Consider the following 20,690-nt stretch of genomic DNA (forward strand, 5'->3'; position numbering starts at 1 on the left):
AGGATGGCTTAGACCAATTATTCCTATTTCTTTTTCCCCTAAATTTCTTGGGAGGATCACCAGAAAATCTTGAAGAAAGTCTTGGAGAATTTAACCTAATGCTAGCCAGAAATGTTATAGTCATTAAAGGTGTAAAATGAGAAAGCCTGTTTGTTTGTCCTACAGATTACCCACTATGATCAACAATACAATCATGTGTGATTGGAAAACCTTATTTTCTTAAAGTAGAGACAGAATGGAATCTAACTCCCTCCCCACTCACCCCACCATCCCATATAATTGCCAGTGGGCTGCTGGGAATTATAGTTTATCCCAGCATTTCCCAACCTTGGCAACTTTAAGACGTGTGGACTTGCTGGCTGGGGAATTCTGGGAGCTGAAGTCCACACATCTTAAAGCTGCCAAGGTGGAGAAACAACAGGTGAGCCACATCTGAAGCTACAGGTTTTTCATCCCTGACTTAGAGATTTATCACACAGTAATTTATGTGTTTCTTTTCTTATCTTCAACAATGTTGAATAATGTGCTTTTATTATTATTTCTGGTTATTTTTATATAGCCAGCCTAATGTATAAATACATAGAATTAGCTCTGGTCATTTTGTTCAGCTAACTGAAAGAAGCTGGTTAGCAAATACCACAATAAAAATGTATTATTACTAGATTTGGTATGAGAGGAAGAAAGATTAAGGCGGGTTTGTAGGTAGATGCCAGTAGGATAATTGGCCCCACGGCCCCTTCTTTGTGGGGTGCCACAGGGATCAGTACTCTCTCCTCTCCTTTTTAACATCTACATGAAACTGCTGGGCAAGATCATCTGTCACCATGGTATGAGGTATCATCAGTATGCTGATGATACTCAATTGTATATCGCCATTCCGGGTGAAGTAAGTGATGCCATGACTACCCTCTCTGAGTGTCTGGGGGCTGTGGGGCCTGGAACAACAGGCTTCAACTGAACCCTGGTAAGACTGAGTGACTGTGAGTTAATGGTTCTTCTGTATCCAGGACATTAACATCTCTGGTTCTGGATGGGGTTGCACTGCCCCAGACAGACCCAGTGCATAACTTGGGGGTCCTCCTGGATTCATGGCTCCTGCTCAAAGAGCAGGTGGCAGCCGTGGCCAGGAGAGTCTTTGTGCAGCTATGTGCTATGCACCAGTTACACCCCTTCCTGGATCGGGAGGCCCTTCAAACAGTCACTCATAACCTTGTTATCTCTCATATAGACTAATGCAATGCACTCTACATGGGGCTACCCTTGAAAAGTATCCAGAAGCTTCAGCTGGTCCAGAATGCAGCCGCACGAGCTGTTTTTGGTGCCCCTAGAAGGGCACATGTAACACCGCTGCTGTGCGAGCTGCATTGGGTACCAGTTTGCTTCCAGGTCCAATTCAAGGTGTTGGTTATTACCGTTAAAGCCCTACATGGCATGGAGCCAGGTTACCTGAGGGACCGCCTCTTCCCCATTACATCAGCCCATCCCACCCGATCGTGCAGAGAGGGCATGCTGCGGACCCCGTCTTTAAGACAATGTCATTTGGAGGGATCCAGGAAGCGGGCCTTCTCTGCAGTAGCTCCTGCCCTGTGAAACATGCTGCCCCGGAGATGAGATTGGCCCCATCGCTCCTGGCCTTTCGGAGGAGTCTGAAGACCTGGTTCTGCTGCCTTGCTTGGGGTGGAGAGGGGAATAGAGCTACATGGGGTTGGCTGCTATACCACTCCTCCCACACATGGATTGTTTTAGATTCTTTCACCACTTGGACTTTTTATCTTTACTTTTATTTATATTATTTATTATTGTATTTTTATATTGTATATTTGTGATTGTTGTTTTAATTGATTGTTGTAAACCACCCAGAGTCCCCCAATGGGAGGAGATGGATGGGGACAAATTGGAGAAAGAAAGAAAGAAAGAAAGAAAGAAAGAAAGAAAGAAAGAAAGAAAGAAAGAAAGAAAGAAAGAAAGAATCTACTTCTAAATTTTCCGCTTTTATAGTTATACTGTAGACTGCTCATTATTCTTTTATCGTCTTAATTCACTTGTAAACCACCCAGAGTCATTTGTTGAGATGGGCTGTGAAGAAATGTCATAAATAAATAAATACAATGACCAGCTAATTCCTTTTGATATGCTTCCCAGGACCAAAGATGGATAACTGTGTATTCAAATTTTTCACAAGCTCGTTTATAAGTAAATATGAGTAAATAACTTGTTCATGAACTATGGATTGCATGTTTTCCACCTTCTGACAGCTTCATATTCTTTGATTTCTATCTCTCAGGCAGATATTTAAAAGAAACAGCTTTTCTTATCATTGAATTCAAAATAAATAAAACCTCATCACCTGAAGCATTCCTGTAACACATCTGCTAAAATTATATAAAGTGTGCAGAAGTTGCTGCCTAATCTTGATTATATTTTACAGCTGTATCTTATATGCATCTATATAGAAGTGTTATATTCAATACAGTTGGAAGTACTCCAACATAGAGGGGGAAAGATTCTAGATAGTAGCTCATGGTGCAACTATTCCAGAAAAATAGAATAGAAAAGGTAGCATATTTTTCATATTACTCACTGATTTGGTTCACTCAGCATGATAAGCTATTATAATGTTTGATTTTGTGTGTATTTGTTGTATGAACCCAAAATTTTGGGTTAAAAATAATGACTTATGAGTTAGTTGGCTGGTCTTATCCAGCTCAGTAAATCATGATTTTTACTTTTTTTTTAACTATGCCATAGCTGTAAATCACAATTACTATATAACTAAGCCATAATTGAAATGTGTCCATACATTGTGCAAAGTGGATAGGTTCACCATGTACTGTAACATGGCTTTGTGCATTTTGCTTAGTAATTATTTTCTTACCGTAAGTTGTTAAATAAATTGCAACCTCTGTATTCACAAATACAATGGTTTGTAAACCATGTTCAGGTTTTGTATAAGCCAAAACCAAGCCACATTATGGCTTTGTCCAATGTAAATGCCTAGCCACTTTGAGATATATACAAAATCATAGTTAAAGCAACACATGGTTTAGGATAAGGTGTGAGCTTTAATACTATTTGAGAAACTCAGGCAGTTTCTGGTGTTTTTTTAAATTATTATTTATAACATAGCAAGCTAGACTTGCATGTGTACAGCCTGTTTTAACCTATGCCAAATGTGTGAAAAAAATAAATAGGACGTGGTGTAATAGTTTAGGAAAGGATTTTTTGTAGATATAGTAGGAGAATAGCTATGCCAATCTGTAGTGGCAAAAAAAAACCCAGGAGTCAGGTAACAACGTTCCCAACTAACAATTTTTTATTAAAAAGCTTATGCCTTTGAATAATATTTGTAGTTAGAAAAGATGCTAACAGATTCCTACTGATATTTTTATTCCATTTTATATTTTTGTATAAAATGGATTTTATTTATTTATTTATTTCTCATATTTCTGCACCACCCATCTCACAAGTGACTCTGGGCAGTTTACAATTCAGTTAAAATAACAAGAAATTAAAAATACAAGAAATTAAATACATAAAAACAAATACATCACAGAAATATAAATATGAAATGTAAAATATAGAAAAATATTTAAATTGTATATAAAATATAAATTCTTATATATAATTGATGCATATATTGGCATATCTATACCTCTATATATATCAAGCACTAGATCCATAGAGGCAGGGGTCTACCGCACTAGAGAGGACCCAAGGTATAGACTGTGCAGAGAGGCCTCAGAGACAGTTCAACACATAGTGGTGGGGTGTAAGATGCGGGCAGGAACAGCATATACTGAACAGCGCAACGAAGAAGCTGGCATTATGTACAGGAACATCCGCACAGTGTATGAGCTAGATCCTCCAAGTCCAGATGGAAGATTCTGAAGAAGGTCATGGAGAATAACAGGGTTAAGATCCTGTAGGACTTCCAGATCCAGACAAACAGGCAGATACTACCACAGACATTGTGGTAGTGGACAAGGACCAGAAGACAGCAGAGGTGATAGATGTAGCAGTTCCAAGTGATAGCAACATCAGAAAGAAGGAGTATCAGAAGCTGGAGAAGTACCAGGGCCTGAAGGAGGAACTAGAGAGGATGTGGAAAGTAAAGGCCAAAGTGATCCCAGTGGTGGTAGGAATACTCAGGGCTGTGACTCCTAAGCTGGGAGTGTGGCTCCAACAGATCCCAGGAACAGCATCAGAGCCTTCTGTCCAGAAGACTGCAGTGCTAGGAGCAGCTAAGATACTGCGCAGAACCCAGAAACTCCAGGCCTCTGGAAGAGGACCTGAGGTTGAGGAAGACACATACCACCCATATGGATGAGAAGGGATTTTTTTTTAATATATAATATGTATTTATGTGTTATAAGTGTGTTTCATGTTATTTTATTGCCATTGCAAATTTATGGAACAACAGCCAAAAACCTACAGTGGGCTTACTATGAACAAACTAATAACAAATGCTAAATCAGATAAGATATTGAAAAGACTGAACTCTATGTTCCCAAACTTTAGACCAAACTCTTGCCTGAAATCTTTATTGATTTATTTTAAACATCTAGATTTTGTTTTTATAATAAGCTCAAAGTAAGTTGCAACATAAAGTAACATTAAAGCAATTAAAAAAAAAAAAACCTTACAAGCAGAGTAATTGCTAGTTTTATTTTCAGTCATAATAATCAACTTCTTTTCAAAAAGCAGAGCTGAAACCATGCACTGTGTTATGGATGTTAAGTTGACTGATTTTTGTATTACTATATTGAATGCAAGTGGCAAAGCAGCAGAATTTACTTCTATGGAAAGCATAGGGTAAAGAGGAGTATTAGAGTGACAGTCTCTGTGTTAAAATTGCTGTGCACCAACAGAATGATTCACAACTTCACATGACTTGTACTTCATATGTACTTCCAGATTCTTATAACAACATAGTATTCTATTTCATATAGAATTGGCTTGTCTATCAAAGTAAAATATGCCTAGAAATTAAACTTGAAGAATACAATATGATGTCAGTTTATGTTTCAGTGAGAAATAATAATCTCATGGTTGCCTGGTTACTAATAAGATGTGTGTCACAGAGGGATGGAAATGTAAATGAATGAGCAAATGAGTTGTCAACTTTAGGTTTACACTGTGATAAGGGCATGGGTAAGGGTGTGTAAGATAGATGACATGCAAGATTAATCAGTATACTTTGCAAGTCTTTTGGATACTTAGTCAACTTTTCTGTTTAACTTTGATTCATTTAGGATTTTTTTAAAAAATCAAATCTTATATTGTGAAGGATCAGGGTGGTTTACAATATAAATATTCATAATAAAATACCAAATGAAAATGGAATCACTGAATAGTAATTTTCTCTTAAACATTTCTTTCTACTTCCAATACATCAGGCCAGTGAGACTTTGCTGTTGCTTTTACAGAGGATCATACCTCTAACATCAGTGAATTTTTAAAATGATCAACTACAAGATAAACATTCAATAATAATGTTATTTATTACAATGAAATACTAAATGAAAGGAAACCTTTGAATGATAATTTTAGTTAAATGTTTACTGCTGGCTGTAACAGCTACCCAGCAAAATACAATTTGAACAGCAGACAAGATTTTAGATTAAAGATTAAGATTATCTGTGACAAGCAACAATGAGCTTGAGGAACAGAATGTTTTCAAGGATTGCTTTCTAAAACCATTGTGCTGCAATCAAGAAAGAGCTTGCTCATATGACTGCCTTTTGTTCTTTAGAAACCTAGGGCTAATTAATAGATGTTGAGCAAAGTGGAGGATCATATTAAAAAAAAAAAAAACAGTCCTTGAAATAAGTTTTTTCCCCAAATATTTATAACCATTAAATATCATGGTGGCGCTGCTTTATATTTAGAATCTGCAAATTTTTGTTTTTGTTTTTGTTTTTCTGGAAAATAATGGCTGGATTTAAATAAAATACCAAACCACAAGGTAACTAACTAATCATGTTTTAATTCAGTGTAATGCAGCATGTATGGTTCATTAATGGTTAAAAGTATCATATCAGCCCAGATTATTATGGGGAACCAACGATGTGTAAAAACATTGTTGTTAGAGTGGAGGCAAAGACAAAGTAAATGGAATAAAACTCAGATATCATACAGTTTGGCAGATCCATTATTTATGGGTGTGGTTTCAGGTTGTGTATATATGTGACATTTTATGTATTTCCAGCACTTCTTTTGTATTGGTTTACTCTGAACATTTATGGTAAATTGCTTCTCATTTTAGTGGTTTCCTTTGAATTTCAATAATATGAATTATGGGGATTTAAAAATAGATTCAGGGTAGAGCCAAAGTGTGGCTTCTAGAGATCTCAATCAAGCTAATACAATAGTTCTTGGACAATATTATTTTCCCTAGGAAATGCTGATGAAAAGTCCCAAATCACTCATATACTACCTGCCCTATTGTTTGTGTTTTCATTAGATACATATAGAGCTGATAAGGCAGAAAATAGTCTGTGGCCAGACAGAGCTGTTTTGTAAATACAGTCCAGGTGCAACCATTTCATTTCATTTTATTGATTAGTCGAATTGACCTTATCAATACAGCAAGAAAAATTAAAATATAAACAAAGCATAATCAAATAATAGGAAGGGATACAATAATAAAACAAAATAAAACAAAATACTTATATATTTAAACGGATGATCTGGACCCCTTTCAGTCAGGTTTCAGGCCTTGATATGGGACAGAAACAGCCTTGGTCACACTTATGGATGATCTCTGGCAGGAGCGGGATGGGGGCAGTGCATCCATTCTGGCTCTTCTTGACCTCTCAGCAGCTTTCAATACCATCAACCATGGTATCCTTTTGGGGCAGCTCAGGGAGTTGGGGGTGGGTGGTGCAGTTTTGCGCTGGTTCACCTCCTTCCTCTAGGGCCAGTCCTAATTGGTTTTGATAGGGAGTAAGAGATCCAGCCTGCGGCCTTTCCTTTGTGGGGTGCCACAAGGCTCAGTGCTCTCTCCGCTCCTTTTTAACATCTGCAAGAAACTGCTGGTTGAGATCATCCAATGCCATGGGGTGAGGTATCATCAAAATGCTGATGATACTCAATTATACATCTCCATTCCGGGTGACATAAGTGATGCTGTGTCCACCCTCTCTTGGTGTCTGGAGGCTGTAGGCATCTGGATGGGGAACAACAGGTTTCAGCTGAACTCTGGTAAGATGGAGTGGCTGTGGGTTGGGGGCTTCCGGGCATCTGGGAATTTGCCATCTTTGGCTCTGGATGGGGTTGCACTGCCCCAGACAGACCTGGTGTGGAACTTGGGAGTCCTACTGGACTCACAACTCCTGCTTGAAGAGCAGGTGGCAGTCAGGGCCAGGGGAGCCTTTGCACAACTTCGTATTGTGCACTAGCTATGCCCTTTCCTGGATCGGGAGTCCCTCCAAATGGTCACTCATGCCCTGGTCATCTCCTGCATAGACTACTGTAATGTGCTCTACATGGGGCTACCCTTGAGGAGTATCTGTAAGATTCAGCTGGTGCAAAATGCGGCCGCGCAAGCAGTCTTAGGAGCCCCTAGAAGGGCACATATAACACTGTTGCTGTGTGAGCTGCATTGGGTGCCGGTTTTCTTCCAGGTCCAATTCAAAGTGTTGGTTATCACCTTTAAATTCCTACATGGCATGGGTCCAGGTTACCTGAGGAACCACCTCAACCCCGTTACATTGACCCGTCATACCCAGTCAGCAGAGATGGCATGTTGCAGACCCTATCTATGAGGGATTGCCGATTGGCAGAGTCCAGAAGGAGGGCCTTCTCTGCTGTGGCACCCACCCTCTGGAACAAGCTACCCCCTGGGTTAAGACAGGCCCCCACTCTCCTGCCTTTTGAAAGAGATTAAAAACATGGTTGTGCCACTTGGCCTGGGATGGGAGGGGCAACAGCTCTTCATGGGGATGGTTGGCCCCATGAGGGTGCAAGGATAAGATCTTTGCCCATCTTGAATTTTATATATTATACATTTTATTTTGTATATGTGTATTGTATTTATATGTGTATTGGCATTTATATGTTTTATAAATATATATTATTCTTGTCCTTTGTAAGCCACCCAGAGTCGTTGTGCAGGAGATGGGTGGCAGAGAAATTTAATAAATGAATGAATAAATAAATAAAATATATGTGATCATGTACAAAGAGGCAGTAATCAGATGAGAGTGTCACCTTTACAGGGTACCCCAATTTGTTCAATATATTGGGATCTTAAAGGCCCAGCCTTCAGTATGAACATAGCAGTTCTGCATACAGTAAATATATTATTACCCTGGAGAAAATAAGACAATCTAAAATTCAGGTCGCAGTATGCTGTTCTTTCCAATAGTGTAGATAGATATTTAAGTCTGATAGATCCATATAGTTGACAATTAAACAGGATATGACAAATATTTTCAGTATCAGGCGAACCACATATATAAGTTCTCTCATAGTATGGAATATTATGAAAGCGTCCATATTTGGCCATTTGATCCAACAACTCAGATCTTGCTCTGGAAAAAGCCCTTCTTAAAGATTGGGGCAGACTCATTGAAAGGTATTTTTCAGGTTGAAAATTTGTTTTGTTAATAGCCAACCACTTTAAAGATCTATTTTTGGCTAAAAGTTTGGGCACCTATATCCATAACTCTCTGCATAATAATTTTCCTTGCTTGGGGGCCCCTGCATAATAAGTGCTGAATAGAGAGCCCAAAACGTGAGATAACACCATAAAGTTGACAAGCCCATGTATTAGGCTGCGTCATACTTAGCTGTCCAATCAGGCAGATTCTAGGAAGTCTATTAAGGTCCATTGTTTAAATCTTCAGCCAATATGTAAAAACTGTAATCATTAGATAACTATTTAGAGGATAAAAGCCTAATTCCGCTCTGACTGCTGAGGCAGACATGTTCCTATCGGTTCCTAAAATGTGCCTCAGGAAGCATGTTTGAATTTGTTTGAGTGGGGTAGCTTTATTTAAACCCCATAATTCAGCTCCATAAGTCATCATCAGAATTATTTTGGTCCATAAGACTTTCAAGATACCTGTCAAAGTTCAATGTGATAAAATAATTTATATACCCTTTCGGTGCTTGCTTCAGGTCTTGTCCAGGTGCATCCAGCTAGCCAATGTGAGAAAAGGACTGTAAGCCATTCATTACAAAAATAAATAATAAAAAAAAGACAGTAGAAAGAAGCTCAGGATATATAAACTAACTTTGGGGTATAGTTTAGTTGTTATTACTTAACTAGATATTATTTCAGAAAGTGCATGTTCTTAATTGTATAGATCCTGAACTCATAGGGAATGAAAGAGTTAGTTTTTTTGCAGCTTCTGATCTTCTTTGCTTTTTAGTAAGGTTTATTTTATAAATTGTATTTCAGAATCTAGCTAGGGGTGGGGAGAACCATTCAAATAATTGGAAATGTCATTGCATGGGGAATTCAAGAAAAAGACAAAAATGCCCACTTCTGCCTCCCCATTGTTTCCTGGATATATGTCCTGGTCCTTTAGCATTATGAACCTGCACTGAAATGACTACATAAAATTATATACAAATGTTCTACATTCTTTCTCAGAAGTAAATCCAATGGTCTTCAGTGAGGTCTATTTTCAGTAAATGTACTTTAGAATAGTGGCTTTAAACATACTGTACTTGAGATTCATTCATTCATTTATTCATTCATCCTATTTGCCAAGGAATTCTGAACATCTATTTAAAAAATCAGCACTTTGTTCTGACTAACAAATTTTATTAAAAGGCATACACTTTTGTGAGCTGCATCTCACTTCATCAGACACTCATGAAAGTTTATACTTTTTATACCTCTCTCTCAGCCCAACTCACCACACAAGGTTGTTGTTGTGGGGAAAATAGGAAGATGAGGGAGTATTTCGTATGTTCGCCGCCTTGAGTTAGTTATAAAAATAATAAAGGTGGGATAGAAATAAAATAAAATAAAATAAAAAATCCATTCCTGTGAGAGATGTTTGAATACTTTGTAGAAGGAGAGCCATGTCAGTCTATTGTAGCAAAAAATCAGGAGTCTGGTAGCACCTTTTCCAACTAACAGATGTTTTAAAAGGTATAAACTTTCATGAGTGTCTGATGAAGGGAGATGCAGCTCACAAAAGTGTATGCCTTTTAATAAAATTTGTTAGTCAGAACAAAGTGCTGATTTTTTAAATAGATGTTCAGAATCCCTTGGCAAATAGGAGGATGAATGAATGAATGAATGTTCAAGTATTTTTAAAGCCACCATTCTACATACTAGGTCAGTCCCAATGTTTTTGTATGTATTATTAAAATTATCTAATCCTGATGAGTTCAGTAAAGTTCATACTGCAGTTTTTAAACACATATTCATCAACAGTATTTATTTACTTATAAACAATATAAATGAAGTAATTATTGCTTTTCTCTTTGTTTTCAATTACAGCAGGAAAGGAGTCCAGAGAATTCAAGAAATAAAGGTAATGTTCATAATTAACTGGAACACAAAGTATATTTGTGTTTGCTTTCTGTCCCTTTCAAATCAATATGAATACAAGACAAATGTGGAACATTGCAATTTTACAATAATGGCATTAAATTTTAAGTACTTCAGAGTAATGTGAGTTTTACTTAGAAATGTGTGAAGATACCAAGAAAAGTTCTTTTAAGGAATTATAAATCTTTATTTCTGGATTTTAAACATTCTCCTATGATTTATTCTGTATGAATATATTAGTTGGCTTTATTAATTCAATTTACTTTAGATTTATAAAGACTGCTCCTATCAGCATGGACTCTGGGCCTCACTCCATCTCTTATGCCAGCCTTACCTAACCTGGATGTCTTCATATCTGTATGAAATAATGTATAAACAGTGGCATAATCTGTTTCCCAAATCTGCAACAAATAAAAACATTGTGTGTGTGTGTGTGTGTGTGTGTATTTATATATTACATTGCTATTTTTAAGAGAAAAATAATGATCACAAGATCAAACCAGTTTGGTCTAACAATTGTTTATTCATTTAGTCGCTTCCGACTCTTCATGACTTCATGGACCAGCCCACGCCAGAGATTCCTGTCGGTCGTCAACACCCCCAGCTCCCCCAGGGACGAGTCCGTCACCTCTAGAATATCATCCATCCACCTTGCCCTTGGTCGGCCCCTCTTCCTTTCGCCGTCCACTCTTCCTAGCATCAGCATCTTCTCCAGGGTGTCCTGTCTTCTCATTATGTGGCCAAAGTATTTCAGTTTTGCCTTTAATACCATTCCCTCAAGTGAGCAGTCTGGCTTTATTTCCTGGAGTATGGACTGGTTTGATCTTCTTGCAGTCCAAGGCACTCTCAGAATTTTCCTCCAACACCACAGTTCAAAAGCATCGATCTTCTTTCTCTCAGCCTTCCTTATGGTCCAGCTCTCGCAGCCATATGTTACTATGGGGCACACCATTGCTTTAACTATGCGGACCTTTGTTGTCAGTGTGATGTCTCTGCTCTTAGCTATTTTATCGAGATTTGTCATTGCTCTTCTCCCAAGGATTAAGTGTCTTCTGATTTCCTGACTGCAGTCAGCATCTGCAGTAATCTTCGCACCTAGAAATGGAAAGTCTTCACTGCTTCTACATTTTCTCCCTCTATTTGCCAGTTATCAATCAAGCTGGTTGCCATAATCTTGGTTTTTTTCAGGTTTAGCTGCAAGCCAGCTTTTGCACTTTCTTCTTTCACCTTCATCATAAGGCTCCTCAGTTCCTCTTCGCTTTCAGCCATCAAAGTGGTATCATCTGCATATCTGAGATTGTTAATGTTTCTTCCAGCGATTTTAACGCCAGCCTTGGATTCCTCAAGCCCAGCATGTCGCATGATGTGTTCTGCATACAAGTTGAATAGGTAGGGTGAGAGTATACAGCCCTGCCATACTCCTTTCCCAATCTTAAACCAGTCCGTTGTTCCGTGGTCTGTTCTTACTGTTGCTACTTGGTCGTTATACAGATTCTTCAGGAGGCAGACAAGATGACTTGGTATCCCCATACCACTAAGAACTTGCCACACTTTGTTATGGTCCACACAGTCAAAGGTTTTAGAATAGTCAATAAAACAGAAATAGATGTTTTTCTGAAACTCCTTGGCTTTTTCCATTATCCATCGGATATTGGCAATTTGGTCCCTAGTTCCTCTGCCTTTTCTAAACCCAGCTTGTACATCTGGCAATTCTCGCTCCATGAATTGCTGAAGTCTACCTTGCAGGATCTTGACCATTACCTTACTGGCATGTGAAATGAGTGCCACTGTTCGATAGTTTGAACATTCTTTAGTCTTTCCCTTTTTTGTATGGGGATATAAGTTGATTTTTTCCAATCGGATGGCCATTCTTGTGTTTTCCAAATTTGCTGACATATAGCATGCATTACCTTGACAGCATCATCTTGCAAGATTTTGAACAGTTCAGCTGGGATGCCGTCATCTCCTGCTGCCTTGTTATTAGCAATGCTTCTTAAGGCCCATTCAACCTCACTCTTCAGGATGTCTGGCTCTAGCTCACTGACCACACCGTCAAAGCTATCCCCGATATTGTTATCCTTCCTATACAGGTCTTCTGTATATTCTTGCCACCTTTTCTTGATCTCTTCTTCTTGTGTTAGGTCCTTGCCATCTTTGTTGTTGATCATACCCATTTTTGCCTGGAATTTACCTCCGATGTTTCTAATTTTCTGGAAGAGGTCTCTCGTCCTTCCTATTCTATTGTCTTCTTCCACTTCCGTGCATTGCTTGTTTAAAAATAATTCCTGATCTCTTCTGGCTAACCTCTGGAATTTTGCATTTAATTGGGCATATCTCCCCCTATCACTGTTGCCTTTTGCTTTCCTTCTTTCTTGGGCTACTTCTAGTGTCTCAGCAGACAGCCATTTTGCCTTCTTGGTTTTCTCTTTCTTTGGGATGTATTTTGTTGCCGCCTCCTGAACAATGTTGCGAACTTCTGTCCATAGTTCTTCTGGAACCCTATCTACTAAGTCCAGTCTCTTAAATCTATTCTTCACCTCCAATGCATATTCCTTAGGAATATTAGTGAGCTCATATCTAGCTGATCTGTGGATTAGTTGACCTAATCTCTTTAGTCTGATCCTAAATTGTGCAAGACGTTCGTGATCTGAACTACAGTCAGCTCCAGGTCTTGTTTTTACCAACTGTATAGATGTCCACCACCTTTGGCTGCAAAGGATGTAGTCAGTCTGATTTTGGTTTTGTCCATCTGGTGAAGTCCATGTATAAAGCCGTCTCTTAGGTTGTTGGAAGAGAGTGTTTGTTATGCAGAGTGAGTTGTCTTGGCAAAATTCTATCAGCCTATGTCCTGCTTTGTTTTGTTCTCCCAGGCCATGCTTACCTGTAATTCCAGGTGTCATTTGACTGCCCACCTTAGCATTCCAGTCTCCCGTGATGAAAATAACATCTCTTTTAGGTCTGTTGTCCAGTAGGTGTTGCAGATCCTCATAGAACTGCTCCAGCTTCTTCAGCATCTGTGGTTGGGGCATATATTTGGATCACTGTGATGTTAGATGGCTTGTTCTGAATTCGAATTGAGATCATTCTATCATTTTTTTGGATTTCATCCAAGCACTTCTTTTGCACTTTACTATTAATTATGAAGGCTAATCCATTTCTTCTGTAGTCCTCTTGTCCACAGTAGTAGATCTGGTGGTCATTTGATGTGAAGTGGCCCATTCCAGTCCATTTCAGTTCACTGATGCTCAAAATGTCTATCTTTAATCTGGACACCTCACCAATAACCTCATCCAATTTGCCCTGGCTCATAGATCTTACATTCCAGGTTCCAATGGTGTGTTGATCCTTAGAACATCGGATTCGCCATTCACCACCTGCACCGTCGGCCGCTAGCCGTCCTTTCAGCTTTGAGCTAGCTGCGTCATCACGTCTGGGGCTAATTGAACTCATCCTCTGTTCCTCCCCAGTAGCATTTTGACCATCTTCCGACCTGGGGGGTCTCATCTTCCGATGGTATACCGACATATCTCTGGTTGTACTGATCCATTTAGTTTTCACGGCAAGAATACTGGGGTGGGTTGCCATTACCTTCCCCAGGGATCGCATTTAGTCTGACCTCTCTGTCATGACCTTCCCGTCTTGGGTGGCCCTTCATGGTTTAGCTCATGGCATCATTGAGGTTCTCAAGCTCCAGCACCATAACAAGGTAACGATCCTTTGCTGAAGGGTCTAGCAATACCTATGGGGAAAATGGTATATTAAATAACTGATAAAGTATTTATTTATTTATCAAATTTGTCACTGTCCATCTATCTCCTCACATCAGGGGGACTCTGGGCAGTTTCATAAAGAAAGTATACAAGATGTTTGAACTGATTTATCATTATATTCATCTGGTTCATTTGAATTAGTATATAATGTTTGCTATTAGTTGTAGGCATTCATAATAATGTTAGGCAGGGCTACCATATCTGGGCTGTAAAAATACAGAATACTTTTCTCTCCAGAAGAGGAAAATAAATACTTTTTTTATGTATCTTTGCTGCCTTCTAGTGGTCATCTGGATTTTTGCAGGCTGAGTATATTAGTTTTAATGTAGATAAAATATTTTGTTGCCTCAAAACAGAGGGACTGTATTGCGATGGTGGAAGATACTGTATATGCAGCTCAGGATTGAATTGTGGACTCTTGAGTTCTCTGAGGTTGGATTTCTTGCAGACATTTTATTACCAGTCTACAAAAACACCATCAGTGTTCCGATGTGGAGTAATTTGGCTTGTTGGCTGTTTATAAATAGCACCTAATTCCTACCACTAGGGTATTGTTTCTTATTTTATTTATTCCTTCTTATTTAGGTTTGGTCCATGAATGTGTGATAAGGGGAGGATGTGCTCAAGGCTGTTTGCCCTTTCTTTGACCTCTGGCTGTACCTTTTGAATGATTTATAAATGGAACTTATTATTTGAATAATTTATAAATGGAATTTATTTCTATAGGTCTGTTGATGCATAATTTGTCACAAAGCTTCTAGGAATCATCTTGTATTTTTAGGCATCAGTTCATCTAAAATGTATACACTTTCCCAGATGAAATTGTGCACATTTTGAATCAAATGGGTAGAACAAGCCACTGTGTATAAACAGGCAACAAATCTTATCTCCTCCACATCAATAATGAAACAACTGCAAGAAGAAAACCAAGCTCAGACAACCTCAATAATCCAGCAGAAAACAGATGGATGGATGGATGGTTGGATGGATAATATTACAGATGAACTATACTTCCATGTCTTTTTTTGTTCTCTCATATTTCTGAATACACTTATTTTTTTTGTTTTTAGGATTTGTCAAGAAATTTCATACTTCTTTATAGTGATGGCGGTTTGACTTATATTTTTGATCTCTAATAAGAGCTCTTGAACAGACTTGGTATACATTAGCAATGGGGAAGAAATCACACACAACTAATGAGAAGCCAACTAACATCTTTGACAAGCCCTCCACAATTAATAAATAATTAATTTATTTCTGCTTAACTATTTGTGAAAAACTAAACAAGACAGACAATATATTTGTCAAAAACCAAGTGGAATTTCTGTAATTCAATATTTCAAGTACAAGTCCCTTTAAAAATTAAGGCACAGTAATAACATGTCATAGCAAGAGTTTCCCCATTAATTTTAATAGAGGAAAATTCACTGTTTTTGTCTCTTTGGATATGCAAAGCTGTTCCACTCACTGAAGTTAATGGAAACTAGCACATATGCTCACAGAGCACTGATACCTACAAGGAATTAATGGATTTGCATAAAAAAGAAAGTTATGACTACAGTTTTCCTGTAAGCTCTTCAATATTTTCTTAAATCAAATATTTTTCTCTGAACCTACTATGAAGCGTTCTCAAAAGAAATGAGAAGCTTTTCTTGAGTTTTAGAAATGTTACAGAAATGTAGATTTGTGGAAAATACTGCATGTCATACAAATTGTCCAAATTTGGCTGCCTTTAATGATATCCGAGAGATACTATAAGATTACTGAAGTGGATTGAATCTCTTTACAGGTAGAGGATGGATGAGTATCAGTGAAGTTTACAGAAATCTCAGATGTATTTGGATTTATCAGATACAGAGATTCAAAAAGGAAATAATGTCTTAAATCCCCCTCTGTCTTGATAACAGTTCTAAAAACAACTTCTTTTAATGTGGTCTGGGCATTAAAAAATGTTGGGTTTTTAAACAATATTGTTGATTGTACTCTGGCCTCTGCTATTTATTATTTGTTCTGGAAGCTAATGATTCATAATGAATGATACATTGGAGACTTATTTGCTTGCTTGTCTTTGTCCTAAGCAGCTGCTACAACTTTAGGGATATTCAAGTTTGGGGAATATACAGAACTCATAATCAATAACAATGAGATCATTGTTCAGAAACAAAAATGGCAGAAGCTATATATTTTTTTTCTTTATCTTAAAAATAATAAACAATTTATCCCCAAAAATAAACTCAAAATTCATTTACAACAGTATTTATATGAGTACACATTGTAATGTCTAGCTATTGGAATTCCTAGAAAATATGTAAGTGTCACTCAGTTTGTAAATTAATCTTTGGATTTTATAATTCCTTTACTAAAAAGACAAACATTACTTAGATTTCCCAGTTTAGCATTCACAAGTACTTGGTTATTCTAAATGTATTTGTGTCCTTTTCTCTTACCAATATTTTTTTTTCATCTATTGTTTGTAAAGTAATTAATTTTGGTGATTTGGTAGGCATGTTTGAACAAAGACTGTCCAAGAAAGGAAGGGTTTCCTGTTAATGAAACAATGATGTGTTTGTGTGTGTGTGTGTGTGTACACATTTACATTCTTTCCAAAAATGTAGGACAATTTCATCTGCCCTTCCAAATATAATTTTAGGATCTACAAGTGTTGATTAATATGTACTCTGCCATCCACAGGCAAAATTAGGTGGAGCAGTAGCCTATTGATAGACAGCTTTTTAATTATACTTCAGGTATCTTAATTGTTAGATCCCTTTCATTGTATACTTACTTAAATTGATCAATGAGAATACCATGTGACTTCTTCCTGATCTGTTTAAAAAATGTAATTCTACATTATTATGAACCCATTGCTTGCCTTTTCTGATTTCATTAACAAACGTCTGTTCCTTTACCAATCTTTATCTACCAGAAATAAAGAAGAGGCCATATGGGAATTACTTGCTATGTGCCTGTCATTCACTTCTTTGAAAACAATATGAGGCATCTGTATAGAACTAAGATCAAGAGCCAGCTCTATTCTAACTTTTTTTAAAAAAATCTATATAGGACAAAAGTTGATTAGTAATAGTAGGAAGCAGAAGAAAGCTTGTCTGCTTTTAAATAACTGATGAAATGGATCTGAAAGGACTCAGTGCTGAAGCATTGGTGGTAATTTTAAGGATGTGATAAACAGTTCATCAGTGGTGATCATTAAAATTTCTTTGCATAAGGAATTAAAGACAATTGCATCTATTTTAAAAATGTATTAACTATGAAAGGTATAAATTCTGTACATATACCAGCTCAAAATATGGGCTTATACATTTTTATAACAGAAATATTTCTTACATTCACCATAATTTTTCACATTATTTGTTTTGTCCTTGATTTATGATTTTTTTAAAAAAAACTTTCCTTGTCTACATGAATCATATGTTAACTAATTACCAATGTGTGGTTACCAAACTGCAGTATTATGCCAGCAATGAATAATTTTCAGAAATAATTCTTTGATTTGTGACAATATTTATTTATAAGGAAGTTTCAGCCACAGTTTGGTTCACTCCTGAATTCCTAAATTCTAAATCTATCTTCCAAATAGAATAGAACAGAATAGAACAGAATAGACTTTTATTGTCATTCCATGGTACACCAAGTGCTCATTAAAATGACATTTTGTTGCATTTGGCTCACAAAAGATAATTACTATAATATGTATTCTTTACCATTCCACTCCCCTATTTCTGTTATTTCTGTTAAGATACTAGAATTTCTCATCTCAATACATAGTATTTTATACATACTCTGTCTTAACATTAACTTTAACAAGATTCCATAACCATAATAAATAGCACCAGATATAATAGACATCCTCTTATCTCATAACATGGTAAAATGTGATAGGATATGAACTCCAATTATATGACCTTTACAATTGTTGTAGATTGCTAGTATAAGTCAAGTGATATCTCAGATTTTGGACCAAATTAGTATTTCTTTAAGACTCAAATGTTAAGAAGTCCAATCTAATTATTTCCAATGCTCTAATATCAATGAAACTGTAAGGGTGTTGTAAACAATATATAAACAATACATAATTGTCAATTATTGATATTTCTTTTCATACTGTACAAAAAACTGTTGAATTGCAGTATTTATACACACACACAGTTATCCTCCTCCCCACATAATACAATGCAGGAGTTTTGGTTCAGTTATGCACTCTGAAAGTTTGGTTCTTATTATTATATGGGGAAATTTTTTGGCAATATCCCTTGGTCTGAGTGGATAATTTTAGGAGCCTATATAAACATTGATCAATGTGAAGTACCTCTGAGTGGTTTTAAAATAACTTTTTTAAATGACCTATGTGTAAAAGACTTCAATTCCATTTAAATTTGCTTTACAGGGAGCTATCTACCACAACCATTCATTTGAAAAGATGATGCCCTTTTAGTGATGTTTCCTAATGTATAGTAGGTCAGCTAGAAAAGCATGCTTGGGCTAACTGGAAATCACAAAGGAAAATTAGGTCACCTCATGTCCTCTCCTTTTATAGTTTAGTAGTATTTTTCATTTATGTAGAAATGCTTGAGGAGTCACTTGAGAGTTCTGACCATTTGATCCCTTTAAAGAAAATTTATCTCCTTTGCTTTAGCATAGAAATGTCATTATTATGTTATTATGTAAGTGGATACATTTCTAATGTTGGTTCTTTTTGGTGTAATCCAGTATTAACCTAATCAATAAATAGAAGTAGGAAATACTAATGCTTTAAATGGAAAAGAGAAGCATTGAAGGAATTACCAGGAGACTAAAAGGAAAGGTGTATGAAGAGAAATTGATGGAATAATTAATGTTTATCTTTAAAAAAATACTGAGGGTATGATAGCATTCTTTAAGTACCTTAAAGGTTACCATACAGAATGTCAAGACATGTTTTCCTTATTCTAAGATGTAGGACGTAATAATGGATTCAAATTATAGGAAGGCAAATTCTGGTTAAATTTTAGGAAAACAACAATAACAAAATAATTATTTACAGTAACAGCAATTCAACAGTAACATCTAGGGATTATCTAGGGAGGTAGTGAATTTCCCTTAATGGCTGGGTTCAGCTGGAAGCTAGATAGTAATCTATTAAAGACGTTTTAACCTGGACTTGTACAATGAACAGGATGTTGTACTTAGTGACCTATATGGCTCTCAGCCACTCTATGATTCCCCAATTCTAGTAGACGTTGCAACATATTATTTTGCAATAAACATTTTGCAGTAATTCTTCTGGAGAAAAAACAACAATAGGACAAACCAAACCACTGGAATACTTTAGTGGATAGTCTAGGGTGTTGTGTCATGAATTGGCTTATTTTTATGGCAATTCGTGAACAAAATCATGTAGTAATAAATAGAATTGGCAGGGAGAGAGTTCTAAAGAAAAGCTTTCAGGAGCTATCATGAAGCCAATACTGTGGCTTTGAAAGCACTAAAAGTAAACTTGAAAAGAGAAATAAGCACCTAGAAAGTTAAACTACAGGCATTTAAAATAATGAAATAAGTACTCCTTTCATCTTATTTTCTTGCCATTATTTTCAATACAAAGTCAATGCTGTGAAAGAGTCAATGCTATGAAATCCTTCAATAATAATAATAACTATAATAAGCACAAAGACATCAGTTCAAAAATATTTTAAAGGACTTCACATCTGTTAGCTAACGGATATCATTTAAGTGTTTGGATTCAGAGATTACTGTATTTAATAGCCCATAAAAATAGTATAGTCCTATGTTGGGCCTTATAGGATGAATGGACCTTTTACCTTTTACACCAGAGTAATTCATTCAACACTCAAAAAACAATTTGTAAACTGGGGGAAAAAAAATACACAGGAAAACCTGTCTTTATTTTACAGATTTTCAATAAATAGGCAGGCACAAAGACTGAAACCATTTCCCACCTAATACTTTAAGTTCCCTCTGCTGACTTACCTGAATTTGCCTATTTTACAATCTTACAAATAAAAAAAGTTACTTCAAAACTGCTTGTCCCTTTTTTAACATAAATTATTATTTGTTTTGAAGTATATCCAGAATAAACAAAATAATTAGTATAATACCAGTACATGATAATATATTTTAAATTCTGGAGATGGTTATTCTTCAACATCATGGGAAATATATCTTCCAGACATTCAGAACAGCTAACTGAACAGCAGTTGGCTCAGCTAGCTACTAATACTACAGAGTGTATATGTCCGTGGTGCTAAGGTCACAATTCTTCCCCCCCCCCCCCAGGGAGATGAGAAAAACTGATGAAATAATTTGTGTTATATGGTACATATCTTCTAAAGGTGAAATCTTCAACTTTTTCTGTGTACTGAGAAATATGTATCAAACACAGTAAAGCACTT

The 20,690-nt window shown here is 36.7% G+C and overlaps 1 protein-coding gene across 1 annotated transcript in view; it reads left to right on the forward strand.

Moving 5' to 3' along the window:
• Positions 1 to 20,690, forward strand: part of FSTL5 (follistatin like 5) — a 392,971-nt gene that overhangs the window by 93,772 nt on the left and 278,509 nt on the right. The window contains exon 3 of the mRNA XM_063310578.1: positions 10,463 to 10,496. Coding sequence (XP_063166648.1) covers positions 10,463 to 10,496 — 34 coding nt within the window. The remainder of the gene's footprint in view (positions 1 to 10,462; positions 10,497 to 20,690) is intronic.

Source organism: Candoia aspera, chromosome 8 (genome assembly GCF_035149785.1).
Source record: "Candoia aspera isolate rCanAsp1 chromosome 8, rCanAsp1.hap2, whole genome shotgun sequence".
Lineage (NCBI taxonomy): Eukaryota > Metazoa > Chordata > Lepidosauria > Squamata > Boidae > Candoia > Candoia aspera.